General features: G+C 40.4%; 1 protein-coding gene across 2 annotated transcripts in view; it reads left to right on the top strand.

Moving 5' to 3' along the window:
* GPC3 (glypican 3) overlaps positions 1-21,641 on the top strand; it is a 444,594-nt gene that overhangs the window by 271,170 nt on the left and 151,783 nt on the right. For both annotated transcript variants that reach the window (XM_075539171.1, XM_075539172.1), the window contains exon 4: positions 18,518-18,651. In XM_075539171.1, coding sequence (XP_075395286.1) covers positions 18,518-18,651 — 134 coding nt within the window. The remainder of the gene's footprint in view (positions 1-18,517; positions 18,652-21,641) is intronic.

Below are 21,641 nucleotides of genomic sequence, written 5' to 3'. Positions count from 1 at the left end.
GTGGCATGGATGCTGTGGAACCAGCACTACTGTGTCTAACTAGAATTCATAGTTGAAACCCAAGATTCTGTGGCCAGGAGAAAAATCCAGGGTTGTCCCAGCAGGGCTTTTGGTTGGAACCACCTTTCCTCCTTGAAACAAATTTGATCAGTAAGGAACAGGTTAAGTGTTTTGTCCAAGCAAGGTAGGTCAGGATCAATGCAAATATTATTTAGAGTCACAATATTCTGGACGCCCTAAAGGGGCAGTGAAGATCGACAGGGAATTCTTTGTGCTCTGTCCACCTGAGCTCCTCAGTGCCCTGCTGCCCAATGTGATATTCTCTCCTGACACACCGAGTCTGCTCTGCACAGATGGTGGCCTGGCCCTCGGGAGCCCCAGAAGTGGCTTCCAAACTGCCCTTGTGATATTTTCATTATCATTTGTCTTATCACACTGCTCAGTCATGAAGCATGTGAATAGATCAAAGAGTTCAAGTCCATATGGACTCATGATGACCCCCTCTGGGTGTCTCAGACTATAACTGTTTTAAAAAAATGTATGGAAGACTCCAATATCGTTTATTTATTTTAAAATCATTTTATTGGGGGCTCTTACAGTGCTTATAACATTCCATACATCAATTGTATCAAGCATATTTGTACATATATTGCCATCATCATTTCGAAAGCATTTTCAATTTGAGGCCTTGTTATAAGCTCCTCTTTTTCTCCCTCCCTCCCCCACCCTCCCACCCTTGTGAATCCTTGATCAATTATGTATTGTTATTGTTATTTCATATCTTACACTGTCCATTGTCTTCACCCACATTTCTCTTATTCATCCCCTTTGGGGTGAGGGGGATTATATATCCAATCTTGTGATGGGTTCCCCCTTTCTCCCACTTCCCCCTCCCTGACCATCCCCCATCCTCATGATATCGCTACTCCCATTACTGTTATCTTTCCTGATTTCCATGTGTGAAGATACCTTATCTCTACCAATGTGTGTTCGCAGGTCTAGCCATATTTCTAAGTTAGAACTCATTAATGGTATTGGGGGGTGAAGGAAGTATTCAGGAACTAGGGGAATGATGTGTTATTCATTGGTGCTATACTATGCCTTGGTTGAATCATTCCTTCCTTATGCCACTTCTGTTGGGGGGATATCCAATTGTCTACAGATGAGCTTTGGGTCTCCACTTCTAACCCCCTCTTTCACATTGATATAGTTGTTTGTTTGAGATCTTTTGATACCTGATCTTTTTGATACCTCATGATCACACAGTGATCTCCCATGTGGGTGTGCTTCTTCCATGTGGGCTTTATTTCTTCCCTGCTAGATGACCGTTTGTTTGACTTCAAGCCTTTAAGACCTCAGATGCTATATCTTTTGATAGCCGGGCACCATCTGCTCATTCCCCACATTTGCTTATGTACCCATTTTGTCTTCAGTGATCATGTAGGGGAGGTGAGTATCAAAGAATGCCAGGTTATCAGAACTAAGTGTTCTTGTGTTAAGGGAGGCCTTGAGTGGAGGGCGAAAGAGACTGTTTACAGGAGTAGAAAGCCCAGTCTTTCTCCCACAGAAATGCTGGTGGTTTTGAACTGCAAACCATGCAGATTACAGCCCACATAGCCACTACACCACCAGGGCTTGACTGGTTGCTGTAAAATCTACAAAAGCAATGGCAGGATGTGGAGAAAAGAATGAGACTTGTCTAACTACAGAGGGAAATTACTTTCCATGCCCTGCAACAGTCCTTCTCTTGGAGCCATGGAATGGAAGCAGCAAGAGTTGGGGAGGGGCTATTTGACATCCTTTATTTTCTTGGAAAGGTATCTGAGGCCCAAAGAAGAGAAGGCCCTTCCCCAATGGCACAAAATCTCAGTAATTGAACTTGGACTATATATGCTTTTCCTTCAGGACCTTGGAAAGAATAATAGATGGCTTTGAAAGTTCAGATTTGGTGCTCTTAAGCAACTTAAATGTTACTGAGCTCATGTGCCACTGAATCAACTTGGTGTCAGTGAGGTGGAATTTTGTTGTTGTTTAAGGTAAGTTTCTAACAGTCTTCATTAAAAACCAAACTCACTGCCATCAAATTGTTATAGCATCAACTTGACTTATAGTAACCTTAAACGGCAGGGTAGCAATGCCCCCTGTGGTTTTCTGGGACAGCAACTCTTTATGGGAGTAGAAAGCCCCATCTTTAGCCCACAGAGTGGGCCGGCGGTTTCAAACTGCTGACCTTGCCACCAGGACTCCTTTACTAGTCTTCATTACTCCAGCATCCAAAAAAAACCAAAAAACTACAAACAAACAGGCTCCACTTTTAGCACTCCATATCCAACTAGAGGTGCTTTGGTGACAAGCAAGGTCAGCAGTTCAAATCCACCTGGCACTCAGCAGGAAAAGGATGAAGTAGTCTGTTCCTGTAGAGATTTACAGTCTTGGGAAACCCTCAGTGGGGTCGCTATGAATGGTATTCAGCTCAGTAACAGGCGATTTAATGTTTGTATTCAACAGGAGAGGAGACCTGGTGGAGTAGTGGGTTATAAGTTCAGCAGTTCAAAACTACTAGTCACTCCTAGGGATCCTTTCTACCGTGTAAAGATTGATATTGAGTCTGAGGAGCCCTGGTGGAGCAGTGGTTACGTGTTAGGCTGCTAACTGCAAGATTGACATTGAGTCTAGTGATATGTGCAATACAACTTGCATGAGACCGTTCCGTTATTACGGGAGAAACAGAGACAACACTTAGGGCTATTTCCTCTTACTATTTCTTCCACTTTTCATTTTCTTGAAGACTTACAGTTTCTTTTTATTTTTTATAAGTTTTTATTGTAAATTTGGTGAAGGTTTAGAGAGCCAATTATTACTTTTACATTCAGCAATTCGCATACATTTTCCTTTAATCTGATTTATTGTAATCCTCTCATCACACTAATACCCTCTTTTCCTACCCCTGCTGAACTTTGTCCTTGGGCAAATGATGCCCATTTAATCTCGAATCTAAGGTGTGTATGCTTCACTAGTGTTGTGGTTCCTCTTATAGACTTGTCTTTTGTTTGGCTGAATATTGAGACAGTTGATTTCCAGACCTGAAGTTTGACTAAGTCTTATCAATTCCACTAGATCTTTACTATCCAGGACTTCCTAATGTGATTCCTTCTGAATCAGTTAGGAATAGCAGCTGGGCACTATCTAGTTCTCCTGGTCTCAGAATCATTGAGTCTGATGTGTGCATGGTTGTGATAATCTGGGTGGACTAGAGACACAAATTTGTAGACACCCATATGTGTATAAGAAAGAGCTTTATATAAAGAGCAATTGTATATTAAGAAAACATCCCAGCCCAGTCCAGATCAACTCCATAAGTCTGAGATTGACCCAAATGTCCAAGACCAGTCTGTAAATTCCTCTTCAGACTCACACAACACATGCAATGATGTAGAATGCAGGAAGATCACAGACAAGCGGTTGGAAAGTCTTGTGGATCCAGTAGTGGTGGAAGGATCTTAGCACTGGCAGGGGTCTCCACGTGGTTTCTCCAGCTCCAGTACTCTGGCAGCACCAATGTACCTCCATATGGCTTGTCAAAAAAATGTCTCAGAGAGAGAGTGTGTCTGTGTCCTGCCTCCAGGGAGCTATTTATTTCCCTCATGCCTCCAAATGAGGTTACAAAGCTGTGACCTGATTGACAGACTAGACTTCACCCCTTTGCAAGTTGACCACATTATGTAACTACCACAATAGTCTATTAGTCCATTGGACTAATTGTTTCTATGTGCAAAATTTAAAGTTTCTGAAGTACTTAACCTTCAACTAGATAAATCTTGGACCCTCACTTACACCCAAATGGGTTGCTAAATTAGAAATTGTATGCAAAGATAGTAGAGGTTCAAGTTCTTGGTCCTGGTTTCAAGACCCATTTTTGTCCTTTCCCTATCTGTGCAATTATTTTACTTCTTGGGACATCCACTGGTAAAGAAAAATGGACACAGATTTAGTTACTTCTCAGGGTTAGTTACAAGCTCTTATATGGGGCTTGATGAAATTGTCATTTAGGAGAATGTCTACCGTACATATTTGATGAGAGTTGGTTCTTGAATGCTCTGTTAAGCAAGAGAATCATTAACTTTCAATTATCCACACTAATGGTAGAGGAGAAGAGCTCAGATAATACGAAACAGTCATTCATCTGCATTCCCATTTATGCTTGAGTTTAGAATGCATCCTTTTTTGAGAAGTTTCTCAAATCTGTTTTCTAGGAGTGAAGATCAACTGAGGTAGGATTCCCCAAGCATAGGCATCAATATCAGAAGCAGGCCTCAAGTGAGTCCTGACCCTCTCGGGGCCACAATTATCTGCTTTTTAAAGGGAACTCGATTTAATCATTCACACAGTTCCTGCCAGCTTTGATATCATGAGTGTCTGTGTGTCTAGACAGATGGAAGGAAATAGGAGAAAGTCAATTTCAGGTGATGCCCCCTAGAACAGTGGTTTTCAAACTTCCTAATGCTGTGACTCTTTCATACAGTTTCTCATGTTGCAGTGATCCCAACCATACAATCACTTTTGTCGCTACTTCATAACTATCATTTAGCTACTATTATGAATCAGGTGACCCCTGTGAAAGAGTCGTCCAACCCCCAAAGGGGTAGTGACCCCAGGTTGAGAAACACTGCCCTAGAAGCTTCACAGAACAGCTCTTGTTGTACAACTGCTAGGGGAAAATCACATGCCACTAAAATAGTCTGGCCTCATTACTAGAATGGGTAAAGGGAGAGGCCAGTACAGGATGTAAGAAACCAAGGCTGGCATTAAAGGAACTGATTAAAAGAAGAGAGTGGAAGAGAGCATAAAAATAACATCTGTGAAGAGAAAGGATTGGGAAAAAGCAGTGGTCAATGCTGCTGTTACAGAGGAAAAATGCGGAAGATGAGTCCCTTTGTGCTATTTCTGTTCAGGGTGACCCTTCTCAATTCATCGGGTATTTTTTTTAATTTCCCTTCAATCATGTTCTTTTCAAAAATTTATCTCAGAAGTGTTTCTGAGTCATTCTGATGATAACTTTTGCTAAAACCAATCAGTAGAGATCTGTCTACAATGGCAGGGCAATCAGCAGGGACCTCCAAGTATTGGTCAGAGATTACGTCTCCATTTACAGGGACTGTGACTCATCGGATAGACTAAAGTTACAGTTAGAATGGTTTTGGAACAGTGCCTAACAGGCACACAGTTTCTCAAAGAGTTTTAGGATTCGCGCCTCATTCCATAGAGTATTTCTAAATGTTTGGCTGAAAGTGACTTCTTTTGGATTCCAATATTTTTTCCTCTTAAGCACTCGTTTACTACTCTTTGAGTTCATGAGAATGGAATGACTGTGATGAGCCTGTGAATACAATCACATTTGATGACCTGATGTACTATGCTTTGTGCTCGTAACCTATGTTCTGAGATTTCTCATCAATTGAGAAAGCAGGGATGTTGTTACATGTGGTTGGTTTTCTGTGATAGGCTGACGTGTAATGTTGCATGGTAGTCAGCCCTGATTTTGGATACCTTGCATTCCCATGGGTCCCCAGAGACAACATCTTCAAGTCTGATTATTATATAATAAACAGGAGCTGGTGCATGGGTAGAAACAAGCCATGACAAATGAATAGTAGGCCCATTTCAGACAGCATCAGATAAGTGGCAGATTATAAGAAACAGTATCTATGTGGCCAATAATATTGCTGTTTTATTTTTGAGTTTGAAGAGCACTTTATATTTTCTTTGAGGATGGCACAGGACCAGGGAAGGTTTCGTTCCATTGTGGGTTGCTATGGTGGGTCAGACCCACCTTGATGGCACCTAAAAACAACAAACCATTACTGGTTTAGGTTCTCAAGACACTCCATAAATACATCTCTCATTTTATACAATGTCTTCTCACCCTCTTAAAATTGTTTTTGTGAGAATGAGGGGCAGTGCGGAGTGGGGACCCAAAGTCCATCTGTAGGCAACTGGACATCCCCTTACAGAAGGGTCACAGGAGGAGACAAGCCAGTCACGGTGCTGTGTAGTAAAGATGAAGCATACAACTTTCCTCTAGTCCTTAAATGCTTCCTCCCCCCCCCCCCCCAATTCGACGTTACAAATCCAGCTGGATCAGAGCATGTACACTGGTACAGATAGGAACTGAAACAGGGAATCCAGAACAGATGAGCCCCTCAGGACCAGTGATAAGGGTGACGATACCGGGAGAGTGGAGGAAAGGTGGGGGTGGAAAGAAGGAAGTGATCACAAGGATCTACATCTAACCCTCTCCCTGGGGGATGAACAACAGAAAAGTGGGTGAAGGGAGATATCAGACAGTGTAAGACTTGACAAAATAATAATTTCTAAATTATCAAGAGTGCATGGGGGTAGGAGGGGAAAACATGAGGAGCTGATACCAAGGGCTCCAGTAGAAAGCAAATGTTTTGAGAATGATGAGGGCAACAAATGTACAAATGTGCTTGACACAATGGATGTATGTAGGGATTGTGATAAGAGTTGTATGAGTCCCCAATAAAATGATTATTTTAAAAACTATCAGAAAAAAAAACAAGCAAAATAACTTTTTGAAGCACAAAATTTTCCATTTTGAAGAAGTTAAATAATCTTTTTCTTTGATTACTTGTAATTTAGGTTATCATATCTAAGTATCCATTGCCGGGTTTAAGATCAGAAAATTTACTTCTGTGTTTTTAAAGAGTTTTACAGTTTTAACACTCCCATTTTGAATTAACTTTCTATGTGGTGTCAGGTAGACTTGCCAAATCAGAGATGTTTCTAGACTAACTTTGCTAGTGTTTTATTGAAGAAATGTTTGCCTGTATTTTTAAGAGATACTGATCTGTAGTTTTCCTTGGGTATCAAGGTTATAATGACCTCATAAGGTGACGTGGGGAATGTTCTTTCCGATTCTGTATTTTGGGAGAATCTGTGAAGGGAGAAAGGCAAGACTTTCTATTTCTGTAAAGAAATAGTCTTGGGAACTCTCAATGGCAGTTCTACTGTCTCTGTGAGTCAGCATCTGCTTGATGGCAGTGCATTTGGTTTGGGGTGTGTGTGTGTGTATTCTTTAAAGATGTAGTAAAATTCACCAGTTTGTCCATCTGATTCTGTGCTTTGCCTTGTGTGTATTTTTGCCTTACTATTTTATCAATTTATGCATTATAGATATATCCAGATTTTCTATTTCTTCCTGAGTCTAGGAATGTGTTCACTCTTTAAAGTTTATCTATTTTGTGGCCATATAATTGTTTATAGTATTTCCTTGTGGTCTTTTTTTTATTTCTGTAAGGTCACTAGTAATATTCTTTTTTAATTTAATTTTGGATTTTAATAATTTGATCTCTTGTCAGTTGTGCTAATAATCAGATTCATTGATTATATTGTTTTTGTATTCTCAATTTCACTTATTTCTAATTTTTCTAATATGCTTCCTTATGCTAGGATTGCATTTAGTGGTCACCTAATAAGTGCATAAATATTTTCCTGAAAGTCAGGAACAGGTGACTTTCTGGGTCTATGTTAAGGAAATCTATGTACTTTAGCACTGTCACAGAACAGCGTGTATGAATTGTTAAATGGAAGACCACTGTACTCTGTAAACTTTCACTCCAATCTCCACCCACCAACCACCACCCACCACCCTCCCTGCTGGCCTGGCCCGGGACTCCGGGCTGCTCTGTGCTGCTGCTCTGTGCGGGCTCTCTCTCTCCCCACCCCCACTGGCCCAGACAACCCAGGTTTCAGAGAGAGAGAGGAGGGGGGGGGAGAAGGAGAAGTTCAAAGAGAAAGATAAATATGCATAACAGAACATATACCCATTCAACAATTACTACATGTACAATTCAATCACACTTTTTACATTTGTCACATTGTGTCACCATTCTTGCTATCTTTACTCGTCATTTTTTCACCACTTTTGACTTACACTCATTGCTTCTTGTTTCCGAGTAACTGTTGTCATTGTGAGCGCACATACACAATTCTTTGGAAGAGTGCAAATGACTGCTCATGGCAGTCAGTTGACTTTTTGTTCTGTTACAATAAAATCAATCTTGTACTTTTTGAGCGGGTGTTTTGCCAATATTTTATCCCTGTTAAGATGTGTATCATCATGCATAGGTTATTTGAAAAGTGTTGGTTTATTCAGTTAAGTTATAAAGATATGTCAATTGTCCGTGCCCTTTTATGACAGAAGAGCAAAACACCATTAATAGCCCCCAGTGTTCTCATCACAGAAGCCTTTTAAGTATTGAAAAGCTGTCAAATGTGTGGTGGTAGATACAGGTGAACTTTTTTCTATATTGGCTTCAAATATTTTCACTTATTTGCTTTGAAGTGATAGGCTCACTTTGCCTACTTCTGAGAAAATATCAAATACCGAGGCCTCAATAACCTTAACTTGCCTCTCTGTCTGTCCATCTTTCTTTCAATTAACAGCAGTGTTTTATGGGGGGAAATGTATCTAGTTCAGTTCATAACACCCATCACATAGGTGCCTTTCCTTGAAAGGATCATCATGTATTATAATCCGTGCTTCTCATTTCATCACCCAAAATATGAAAAAGATGTGTAATCAGGGTCAACATTGAATAAAATTTATATTTTTACCACATTTCCAGGTGGTCCTCAGATAAAACTGGCTTTCAAACAAAGAAACTAAAACAACCGTGAGAGCATGGTTGGGCCAATGACAAAGACTGCTAGAACAGTTTGGAGCTGCTTGGCTGACTCATGCTAAGGTGCCAGCAGTTCATCTGCCATTGCTTTTGCATCACCCGTGCAAACAGCACCACATGTATTTCAGGGTAAGCCATGAATTTCAGCAATGCTATTCAACCTTGGAATGTTTCAAAAACAATATGTGGTTTTTCCCTACAGCTATCCTATAATCCACTTTCTTTGGTGGTTAGTTAGTGGTGATACTGGATGAAACCAAGCAGCAGATTCAGTCCAGCTTATTGGGGCTCCTTCCCTCAGGATGGAAGGCACTCAAAATATACCTGGGGAAGAGCTGCCTTCTCAAAGTAGAGGCTGCCTTAACGCTGTGGATGGAGCAACGCTCCTGGGGCCTTCACTCATTAAGGGGGAAATGACTCAATATGAGAAGAAAGAGCTACGAATGTGTACTTAAAAGCTTATTAGTAGCCACCTAAGGGGTAACTATTCATATTACCATATTCAGAGGAAAGAAGAGTGATGGAAATCAAATGTTATATTAAAAATATTAGTTCAACGGATGAGTGGACCAGGTAGACATCAATCTCCATGACTCTGAAACCAGAAGAAACTAATAGTGCTTGGTTACCACTACCAAAGGCTCAGAAAGGGAAAACATTACAAGGCCTTGGAGAGAGTTAGAGGAACATGTGCACAAAACTTCAAATCATAAAATAGACCAGGCTTACTTGTCAGATAGAGACCGTTGGGACCCTTCCCCCCCACACACACACCCCAAGAATAAGGCCCTTAATTACCCTTCAGTTATGGAACTTAACTCACCCCAATGGCTCTAATTTCACCTACACACTAGACAATAAGCTGAATAATAACAGTCGTATAAGACACACACCTTAGCGTAATTAGCCATTTGGCATAAAAAGGGCAGCATATACCAGAGAACAACACACAGAAGAGTTGGGAAAGAAGAAGAAATGGAAACTGAGAAAGTGTGATTAGTTGTGGTGCATTGAGAGATTACAATGAATGAGATGAAACCAAGTGTGTGATTGCTAAATGTGAAACTGATTATCTACTCTATAATCCTTCACGCAATTCACAATAAAATTTTTAAAAAGGAAAGTACTTGATTGCATATTGCTTGATATCTTCGGCATTAGTGAGCTGAAATGGACTGGTAGTAAGCGTGTGGGAAAAGACAAATTCAAGAGGAACAGTGTCACATTCATCATCTAAAAGAGCATTTGAATATATATCCCGAGGTACCACACTGTCAATAACAATAATAGCTCTAAGTCTACCTCAAAGACCACTGTTACAACTATGATTCAAATATGCTTTCCAGCCCTTAAAACTAGTGATGAAGAAACTGAAAAACCCTGCCAGGTTCTTCTGTTGGAAATGATCAAACATGCAATCAAGATGCACTATTGATCATTGGTGATTGGAATGGGAAAATTGGAAACAAAGGGGAAGTATTTAGAAAGTATGGCCTAGGTGATAGAAATGAAGCTGGAGATCACATGATTAGATTCTCTAAGTCCAATGCTTTCTTCATTTCCAGTACCCCCTTTCAATGATATAATCAGCAAGTATATGCATGAATCTCACTGGGTGGAATGCACAGGAGTCAAATTGGCTGTATCTGTGGAAAGAGGCCATCGAGAAGCTCAGTATCATCAGCCAAAATTAAGCCAAAGGCTGACCTTGGATTAGACCATCAATTGCTCATATGCCAATTTAGGTTGAAGCTATAAAAATTTAAAACAAGTCCATAAGAGTCAAAATACAACCTTGAGTATCTCCCACCTGAATTTCAAGAGCATCTCCAGAACAAACTTGACTCAATAATAAGGACAAAAGACATGAGCTGTGGCATGTTATCAAGAACATCATCATACATGATAAAAACAAAAGGTCATTAAAAAGACTAGAAAACAAGAAAAGACCAAAGTAAATGTCAGAAGAGATTCTGAAACATACTCTTGAACATAGAATAGCTAAAACAGATGGAAGGAATAAAATGCACAAAGTAAAAGAGCTGAACAGAAAATTTCAAAGGGCAGTTCGAGAAGACAAACGAAAGTCTTATAATGGAATGTACCAAGAAGATCTGGAGTTGGAAATCAAATGTGAAAACATGCCTAGCATTTCTGAAGCAGAAATTCAAGCCTTGAGTTGAAATATTGAAGGATTCTTTGATCGAAATATTTGAATGATGGGGAAAGTATCAAAAGTAGATGCCAACAAGACAAAAGGTCTCTGTACCAAAGAAATAGGCAGAGGTCTGGTCTATCCATCCCAACAGGGGGTAGCGTGTGATCAAAAACCATCGTCAAAAAACAGTTTTGACTGATAATGCCTCTGTTCAAATATTCAATCCTTTTATTTCATTCTGAATGATTGATTTCCAAATGACTCTACAATTGAGCTGGCACCATAATGTTATTTCTGTATGTTCTGTTGCATCAGGCATTAACATTAATTGTTAATACCTATCAAGGAGTCCTAATGGGACTGTGGATTAGGCATTGGACTGCTAACCTCAGGGGCAGCAGTTGAAACACCCTAGTCCTTCACAAGAAGAAAAATGAGATTATTTTTTAAAAGATCTGCATCCTCAGAATCCCTATTTATAGCTCCCTGTGAATCAGAATTCACTCAATGGTAATGAGTTTGGGTTTTTTTTTTTGTTTGCTAAAACCAAGAGAAAAAGACATTGTGCCACATTTTTGTTCTTAATTACATTTGTGATCTATCAAAGAGAAGTCTCCCTTTAATGAATCTGAGAGCTCTCTAATATAATCAGTGTCGCACCATTTTAACATCTTTTATATGGTGCAGCGATGGGAGGAGCAAGTGAGAAAAGTATGAAGCAAATTAATTTTCTTTTATAATAAAATGTCAAACTACATTAGCGGGCACAGATAAATTGTAAAAACTTCTCATAAAAGATTTTTGCAAAACGTGACTGCAAAGTGAATGTACTTCTTTGTTTTCATGTAGACCCAAGTTTGGATTCAGCTTTGAGTTAATTGACAACATAAAACTATCTCTTAACCTCTCCGATATTAGTCATATATGACTAAGCGGTCATGGAGTGGGCTTGTGGCACTGAGAAGGATTGGTAATACATAAGAGATGCTAGATCTTATATGTAGAATTCTGTTTTCCACGAAGTCTTCTTTTATGTTACATAAAAATGAGTAAAGAGCAAGTCTTTTCTACAAGGGAGTCATTTTACAGATGTCTGCCATCCCCATGACATTCAGCCCCACAGATCAAAGTGTGCAGATTAGAGACACACAAACCTGTACTGATATCAAGTCTATTTCAACTTATAGTAACTCAATAGGACAGGGTAGAACTGCCCCTTGTGAGTTTGTGAAACTAACCTTTTATGTGAGTAGAAAACCTCATCTGGTTTCAAACCACTGACCTTGCAGTTAGCAGCCCAGTATATGACCACTATACCACCAGGGCTCCCTGGAAGATTACATATCACCTACCAGTCATAAGGACTTCAGGGACCAGAAGAGGATAGTCAGGTATCCTAGGGCAGAGCAGCGCAGACTGTGTGATACCCTCACCATACAGGCAAAGTCTATGTGGTCCTCTTTCAGAACGAGATACTGGTTTCATTAATCCTTTTGCATATCGTTAGCTATGGCCCTGCCCAGGTGAGCCACCCAAAGTCGGCTTCGGAGGCCAGCAGTGCCCCTTACAGATTTCTGCTTGAATGCCCATGACTTCCGTCTGAACATGCCAAACGTTCCACTCTCATCCATCCTTTTATCTGAGCCTCATGCTATCTCCAGGTAGGGCAGGCATTATTCTCATCTCCGTTTTGCCGATGAGGACGTTCCATTTCAAGGAAATGAAAAGATTCATCTAGAATTTTTGAAATGGTGAGAGGGTGAGCTGGAACTGGCAGCCAGATCTCCTGACTTCCACCGGTGTATTCTTTTCACAATAACATAGTGTTGTAATTCAACTCTCCAGGGAGGTTCCACTCTGTCTGATAGGTTGCTCAACATTGCCCTACACTCATCTGCAGGACATCAGTCCATTTAATATTGTTTTAGGAATGTAATTTACATTAACTTTTATGGGATCTTCAAACAACGGCACATGAAGCCTTCAAATAATTTGATTTCTAACCCATTGGAGGTTGTTAGTGAGTTTTTATTTTATGACCAAGCAATTAATGATGAGTCTCAGCAAAATGTGTCTGTAGGGGTGAGCAGACACACACACACACACACACACACACACACACACACACACAAGATGCTTACAGTGTCACCAGGTCTGTTCATTATCCTCTGTGCTCTCTATCCGGTTCAATCAATGGTTAATCAATACTGATGTGCTTCCTGATGTACAGGGTGATAAGTTAATTTCATGCTCATGTGCATACTTTCAGTAGGGAAAAGTGAGTGGAAAATGCATGTAATGTATTTCAAAGAAAATGTATGTAATGATTACAAGCCCGTAATAAGAATGGTGTGCCCAACCACATGTTTGTTCATCTCTCTTAATCAGTATTCATTTGAGCTACTTCCATGCAGTTTGTGGAAAGCCACGCAATCAGTTGAGTAGTGTGGCAGATTTAAATCAGTAATAAAAGCCCTAGGGAAATTAACAAGACAAAACATTAACCACTGACTAAACATTAACACATATTAGCATTTTTATTATACCTGTAGCACTGTTAAATGGGCATGGTTACTATGAAAAAATGTACGTTATATATCACATAATTTCCATGTATATTTTGTTTCAAAACTTTTAGGATTTAATTAAAAGAAGTTGTCCAACGGTGTAATAATAGACACCTCACAATGCATTGAAGCTCATTGTTTTATTTTAACTGGAAACCTATGGAGTGCCACCGCACTCTCCCCCACCCCCCAGTCCCATGGCACCCAAAACAAATGTCACAGCCAATACCGCCCCAAAGTGTCCCAAGGAATCAGAGTTGATATTTAAATTGCATAACCCAAAAGAGAGTTTTCTGTGTTTAAGTGTCCACATTCTGATTAAGCCATTGATGGTCAAAGAGTAAATTTATATCAAGTATTTAGCAACAGTTCTCAGAAAGACACATTTTGGGACTGCTACAACCAGCCGAGTTTTAGCAACGATGCTATGCTACAATGAAACAAAACAGAATCGGCCCTCCAGTCAGGTGTTGCCCTGGAGAGAGGAAGCCTTGTTCTGGCCCCTGGGTACAAAGGTGCTTCAAAACCTCGTGGAAAAATGGAATTAAAAAGCAATAGAAAATGTCTAGGAACTTTTTGAAGCCTCCTCATACAATCCAATCTGGCTGCCATCTTTCCCCTTAGAAGCTCTCTCAAATAGATGTGGGCAGTGTGGTGCTTCAGGCAGTAGCTCTCTCATGATTGGGGACCTTTCTTTTCCTGTTAGTCTTTCTTCCTTTTCCCCCACTCCCTTTTCCTCCACACTCCTCACCCACATAAGTTAAAACATATAGACTTAAATATGCATACACACACACACACACACACTGTTAGGCTGGGTTGACTAGAGAAACAAAACACATTCAGTGACAGTCATGTGTGTAAGAAAGAGCTTTATATTCAGAAGTAATGATATTTCAATAAAACATCCCGGCCCAGTCCAGCTCTAGTCTGTAAGTCTGATACTAGTCCATGAGCCCTTCCTCAGACTCATGCAGCCACATGCAGTGATGCAGAAGACAGGACGATCCCAGCATGCATTGTGCTGCTCTCTGGGTGTCCAGCGAGCAGGAAAGCCACGGCTGAGAGGGGAGGGGAGGTTCCCTCCTTATGAGAACCACACTTTTATATATATCCAAGTTGACATAAAATTATGTAATACACCCCCTTTATAGTTCTTAAGAAAGAATGTGCAAAGAACTTTAGTTATTGGCATTTTCCACTGAGAGCAGAATAGCGAAGAAGTCTGTTAGGGCTAGTTAAGAGGAGAGAGTCACAGATGCATAGCCATAATTTCACATAGGAGTGTGTTGTGCTTGGGTGCTATGGCGTTGATTCTGACTCCTACTGACACTCTAGAACAGGGTGCAGTGGCTCTGTCGGGTTTCCTAGGCTGGAATCTTTTTGGGAAGATTATGGCACAGTGGTTAATCGTTATGAGAAGATGATTGTGCAGTGATTGAATGTTCAGTTGTCAACCAAGAAACCAGTGGCTCAAACCTACCACAGGAGAAAGATGTGGCAGTCAGCTTCCGTAAACTAAGCAAGGTGGGCCTATTGAGAGCTGTCTTAACTTGCAGCAGTTGCTGTTTTTAGGTGCTTTTGAGTCTGTTCTGATTCATAGAGACCTCATATGCAACAGAGAACACTATCCAGCCCTTCACCATCCTTACAATTCTTGCAGCCACTGTGTCAATCCATCTTGTCTTATCAAGGATCTTCCTCTTTTTCACTGCTCCTCTACTTTAGTAAGCATGATGTCCTTTTCCAGGCACCGGTCTCGCCTAACATGTCCAAAGTATGTAAGACGAAGTCTTGCCATACTTGACTCTAAGGAGCATTCTGACCATACTTCTTCCAAGACAGATTTATTTGCCCTTTTAAGCAAACCATGGTATTTCCAATGTTCTTCTCCAACACCACATTTCAAATGCATCAGTTCTTATTTAGTCTTCCGTGTTCATTCTTCAACTTTCATTTGCATATGAGGAGACTGAACCTACTGTGGCTTGAGTCAGGCACACCTTAGTCCTCCAAGTTTCATCCTTATTTGTCAGTACTATACAAAGAGGTCTTGGACATCAAATTTACCCAATGGAACATGTCATTTGAGCTCTTGACTGCTTTTTTCATGAGCATGAAGTGTGGATCCAAGCAAGACCAAATCCTTGTCAACTTCCATCTTTTCTCCACATTTAAATCATTCCATTATTGCCTTTACCGCCTGAAACCTAAGTGAAAATCAGATGCCAGTTTTCTGATAATCTTGTAATTTTTCCCTTCTTTGTTATATACTTTGAATTTTCCATCACCACCCCTATTCTTCAATTGTCATCGGTGTGCCCACAGGGAACAACATTGGGCCACATCCAATAAGGGTCTTTACTTTTGCCGAAGTCCAAAGTACGGGGGGTGGGGGAAGCAAAACAACAAAACAGTACAAAGTACAAGTGTGGGGTTTAGACTCAGCTAGACCAAGATACATAGATAGATATTTATATGTGGGGTGGGGCAAAGATCAAGTTTGAGTTTCAGAAAATACCACCTGTAGTTCAACACAGAATGTATGTGTATGTTTCTGAGCCTACATTGATGATGTGCAGTCTTCACTCAGGTATTGGGAGCTGCAGGCTATGCATTGGAGTGAATGGAACTGAACTCCTCCCCCCGCCGCCGAAATCCGGCAGCCTTGGAGCCCAAAGTCTCCTATCGGACTGTCACCACTGAGGGCATTCCCAGAAGCTCTTGTGAATGTTAGCTTTAGCCCAAGTCAAATGGCACACCCCGAAACATTTGCCACCATATATCCCAAAGCCAAATGGGACATTTTAAAGTGTTTATTTTTAGTGTCTTCTGGCTTTGTTTCCTCCCCCATTTAATCTAAACCATTAAGAAATGCTAGCTTGAATATCAAACTCTTGTTGCTATCTTTCATAAATGCGGATGAGGTTAGGGGTTTGGGGATGTCTAATTGTAGAGCCTGATGACGTTGTAGTTACTTGTTTAGCGGCTAACCACTGGTCATCAGTTTGAAACCATCAGCTGCTCTGTGGGAGAAAGACAAGGCTTTCAACTCCCATGAAGAGTTGTGGTCTTGGAAACCCACAGGTAGCAGTTCTATTCTGTCCCATTGGGTTGCTGTGAGCCAGGGTTGATTCGATGGCGGGGAGTTTGGCTTTTGGTATTTCTATGAAAATCCTTCCAACCCAATGCAAATGAAACAACATTTATGTATAACGTTAGCAGCCATCTGCCTCCTCTACGCTTCAATGGCGACTCTACTTCCACTACCCCAAGCTATGTATTTCTATGTAGCTTAATAACTAGTCAGGAACCGTGGTGGCACAGTGGGGTCAGGGTTGGGCGGCTACCGAGTGGGCTGGTGGTTCACAACCATCAGCAACCCCATGGGAGAAAGGTGAATGTTTCTGCTCCCAGATGGATTTACAATCTCGGAAACCCACAGCAGTGTCCCGCTCAAAGATGGCAATGGACCCCATGGCTTTGAATGCGTGTTGTTCTTCAGAGTGTTGCCAGGAATCTAATCCCCTGTATCTGGCTCCTGAAACTTTCCAGAAGAAGCACTGTGGCAAGGCTTTTGGGGGTCAACATTGTTGACAGGAGTCTGGAGAGCAGCACACATTCAAAGCAATTTGCTTGTCCTCCATCTTTGATCAGAGCATAGCTCTTTGTTTCCTACTTCGGGAAAAATACCACAGGTCAGAAGATTTGGCTGTTACATACTTCATTCATAGCCCTTGTTTGCAAGAGCAATTACTGACCCATTTAGAACCAGTCCAACGTCCCATGTAGAATGTAAGCAAGTGAAAATCCGGTATTTTCTAGGGAGGCATAAGCTCAAAGTCAGATAAATGGATTCACAGAGAGAAAAGTGGATTCAAAATCGGATTCCACTAGCAAGTCATGTAACCCCCTTGAATTTCAATTCCTTCGCCTGTCATCCATGGCTGATAGTATCTAGCACAGTGGCTAGCACAAGAGAGGCCTATAATAATTTTGATTTTTATATTTCTTTGGTGGCACAGCGGTTACATGTTGGGTTGCAATCCGTAAACATGACAGTTCTGAGGGAGAAAAACTGGGATTTCTACTCCCATAAACCATTATAGGCTTGAAAACAGAGGGTCACTTTGAGTGAGCATCCATTTGAGGGCATTTAATGAGTTTTTTTTAGTTTCATATGGAAATTGATTTAGGCTTTGGTCTGAAAATGAGAAAAGCAAAGCAAATGTACAAAGACTCCAATGGAAGAAATTCGCTAAGCAAAAAATCTGATGTCTTCTGTTTTTAATTATTGCTGCATAAGTATAAAAGGAATAAACTTCATGGGGAAGCCTCCAAGAAAGATTATTGATTGAATGAATGAATGAATGAATGAATGAGGTAAAAAGGGAAGAGAAGAGGGGGAGGAGAAAGAAGAGAGGAAAGAAGTACCCACATTCTTTAATACTCTAACTTCTGAGTCTATTCAGTCGTCTGTGATCCATAATTGATGACTGACTGTTGGTTAACTGACCTGCCTTATATTCATTTCCTTGGACATTTTTAAAAAGCAAGTCAGATGAATGAACAACGGCATTGAGATTTTTTTAAGAATACCCTTCAAGTCAGAAGAATAGGGAGTGCTGCGTGCATAGGAGACTGCTCTTTTATGAACAGACTCCAGCATACACACCTCAGTGCCCTGCTCCAGTTCTTCTTCAACTTTGCAATTCCCTTTTGTGAAATTCGTCATACTTTGTAATACCAATGTGCCATTGAAAGATGTCAGTTGCACGAAGTCGGTGTAGAGGGTCCTCTCACATGTGCACTTTGCTATAGAAAAAAGCACCTTTCATCTTAGGAAAGCTCTCAATAGGCTGTGCTCAGCGTGTCGTTCCCCAGCCCTCTCCATCTACAGCCTTCATTTCCACTGGAGGTTTCATGGCTCCTTGCCTTAAAAGCTTATCACCTTTTAGAACTTCAGTAATAGCTTCAGTCTGCTCCTGAAAAAGAAATAGGGGAAGAAATGGAAGTATGTTTCAGCATTTGTTTCTATTATTTATGAAAATGTTGTATAATTATATTGCTTCCCCCCTCCTTTACAGATTGGCAAGTTATGTGCCCATCCTCAACAACGCCAATATAGATCTGCTTATTATCCTGAAGATCTGTTCATTGACAAGAAAGTATTAAAAGTTGTCCATGTTGAACACGAGGAAACCTTATTCAACCGAAGAAGGTGAGAGGGTTTTGGTTTGTTTTTATTTCCTTCCAGATTACAGCACTCAATTAGCAATTATGTTTTAAAGTCAACACTCATTGGAGTGAAGTTTCCTAAATGCATGCCACTGTTCTTCAATACATGTTCTTCTGAGTAGAGTCTTTGGTCAGTTAAATTATGTTCATGTTGAAAGAAAAGAAGTATTGAGTTAACATTATATTCTGGTCATTTATATCATATATAAATATCTAATAGAGCAACACAAGGTAGAGTGGACTTACCAATTCAAATGAAACATTTTCTACTGAAAATCTGGTCTCACAGTTCCGTAACTTTCCCCATTACTAACAGTGAGGAAGACAATGCAGAGTTCCCCAGAGACTCTGGCAGGACACCTATGTGGCACCAGATTTTGTTTCTTAAGCATACTTAAAATTTTATAACAAGTTAAGCTCAGTAGCAGATAGGAGAATCTGTCCTCTGTTGAAAGTATTTTGCAAAAATTCAAAACAATGTCACTTCTCATACTTGAGGGAGGGGGAAAAATGAGGAGCTGATATCAAGGGCTCAAGTAGAAAGAAAATGCTTTGAACATGATGATGGCAGCATATGTACAGATGTGCTTGACACACTGGACGGATGGATTGTGATAAGAGATGTAAGAGCCATCAGTGAAAGTATTTAATTAAAAATGCCATTAGGTTAACCTTTATTGTATCTATTATTGTTTTTTAATTAATTAGTACATAAGTATTTAAAACTTTTCTGAGCTTGAATGTCTAAAACCGCAAAAATCCAGAGTTGTATTTATCCTAATGGGTGCTATTAAGTCAATTCCAACACATAGTGGCCTCATGTGACAGAGTAGAACTGTTCCAGAAGTTTCTGAGGCTCTCATCACCACACTCCCTTGCAGTGGCCAGTGGATTCAAATTGTTGGCCTTTCACTTACCAACCAAGCTCTCAACCATTGGGCCTCCAGGGTTCCATTAGTTGTCTAATGTATTTTAAAAATTTACCCAAAATGTGATTTAAAACAACCACCATTTATTGTTTCACAGTGTCTTTTGGGAATAAATTTGCTAGTGACTTAAGCAGCTGGTTCTCAGAGGATCTAGTGAATTTGTGGCCAAGGTAATGGTTTGGGCTGCAATCATCTGAAGGCTTGACTGAGGCTGGAGGAGCTACTTCCCAGTTGGTTCATTTATACTTTTAGCAAGTTAGTGTTGGTTGTTTGACAATCTTCAGTTTCTTACCACTTTAACCTCTTTCTGGGTTTGCTTGAAGGTGCTTATGACATTACAACTAACTTCCCCAGAAAAGGTGACTCAAGGGAAGACAAGAGATACAAGGAAGAAATGATAATACTAATTATGACCTAGTCTTAGAAGGGACACGGTATCACTTCTGCCATACTCCTTTCAATCAAGGCGGGTCACTCAAAGGGATGGGAATCAAGCCTTGCTTTTTGAAGCGAAGAGCATTAAAGAATTTGTGCACATATTTTTTTTAAACCATCACAGGAGTTTTGACACTAGAATGCTTGAGAATCACCTCTCTATCGAACAAGAATTCTTTGGGGGCACTCTTACGTTTCTGGGAAGAGAAAATCATGCCATATACCAAGACTTTCTCTAGTTTAGGCCTGCTCTTTATGATTTTTCATTGTTTTCACTCTCTACCTGAAACACTTGAGCAACTCCCCTAAATACGATTCACTGATCTTTAATGCATGGAACCCCTTGCCTGTTTGACTAAAGAAAATAAAACACATATGTGGCTGGTTTATTCAAGTTTGCAGAAGGTTATTAACCATCTATTGTATGTTAGAGGGGAGAAAACTAATGATGGCTGCTGCCACAAAGATTTACAGCATCCTATACAGACAGCAAGTAGCATAAAGGTTTCAGGGCACAGTGGTGGTGGTGGAGTATAAGGGAGACGATGTCAAGGAGTCCAGGAAGAAAAAGAATGGTTTGGAACTGATTGTGGTAGTAATTGTACAATTCTGCTTGGCATGATGGAACTATGGAATGGTACGATATATGTGTTGACTCCCAATGAATACTAAATTTTTTACAATGATTTACAGCCTAGGAAACCTTATGAGGGTCATTATGAGTTGGGATTGACTCCATGACAGTGGATCTGCTTTGTTGATTATGAGCCAAAATATATGTTGGGTACTAAAAATACAAGACACAAGATCAGTCTAATGGGATGACACATTTGAATAAAATAATGTCAAAGCAGTTTTGTAAATGCTAAAGCAATAGACTGCTCAGAGTCTAGAAGCTGCTTGAAGAGAATAGAGAGCCTCCGTTCAGAGAGGTGGTATATGAGTCTGTAAGAGAATCAGAATTAACACACCACCCCAGCCACATTTTTTTAAACGTTTTATTAGGGGCTCATACAACTCTTATCCAGCCACATTTTTTAAATAACTTGGATATTTAGCAAGATCCTACATCTCTACATCCCTGGCTTCTACTTCGGGCTCTGTGGGACCTGCTCCTTTTACATGATCAGTTCAGGGTGTGAAGAGATCAACAAATAGATTCTTGGTTGGGTACCGAAATTTAGCACTTTACTTTTATTTAAATTTTTAGCTAACCCCAAAATACCCTCATCTCCCCTCAGAAAAAAAAATCACAATAAGAATGTTTGGCAAAATCTGTAGAGCTGAGTGAGTGATGAAGTCAAGCCTCAGGTCTTTGGATGTTGGGAGCTTGAATTGAAATATTAACCCATAGTAATTCTCATGTTCTTTACAAGTTGAACCATTGGGGTCTGAAATAGAGCTGATCTTTTTGAATTCTGTGGTAGAAGAGGAAAACGAAACATTAGAAGAGTGTCTGATTTCCCTCAGTTTCCCCAAATAAGGATGGCAAAGACTCTTGGGGAGAGGCGAGAAGTAGGAATATAGGTGATCTCTTGCTGGCTGCACTGTCCCCTGCCATCTGCTGGTATTCCGGGATTGCCTTTGTGCAGTCCTAGTATTTGAGGAG

Source organism: Tenrec ecaudatus, chromosome X, assembly GCF_050624435.1.
Source record: "Tenrec ecaudatus isolate mTenEca1 chromosome X, mTenEca1.hap1, whole genome shotgun sequence".
NCBI classification, from domain to species: Eukaryota; Metazoa; Chordata; class Mammalia; order Afrosoricida; family Tenrecidae; genus Tenrec; species Tenrec ecaudatus.
This window is presented reverse-complemented; position numbering and strand designations above follow the sequence as displayed.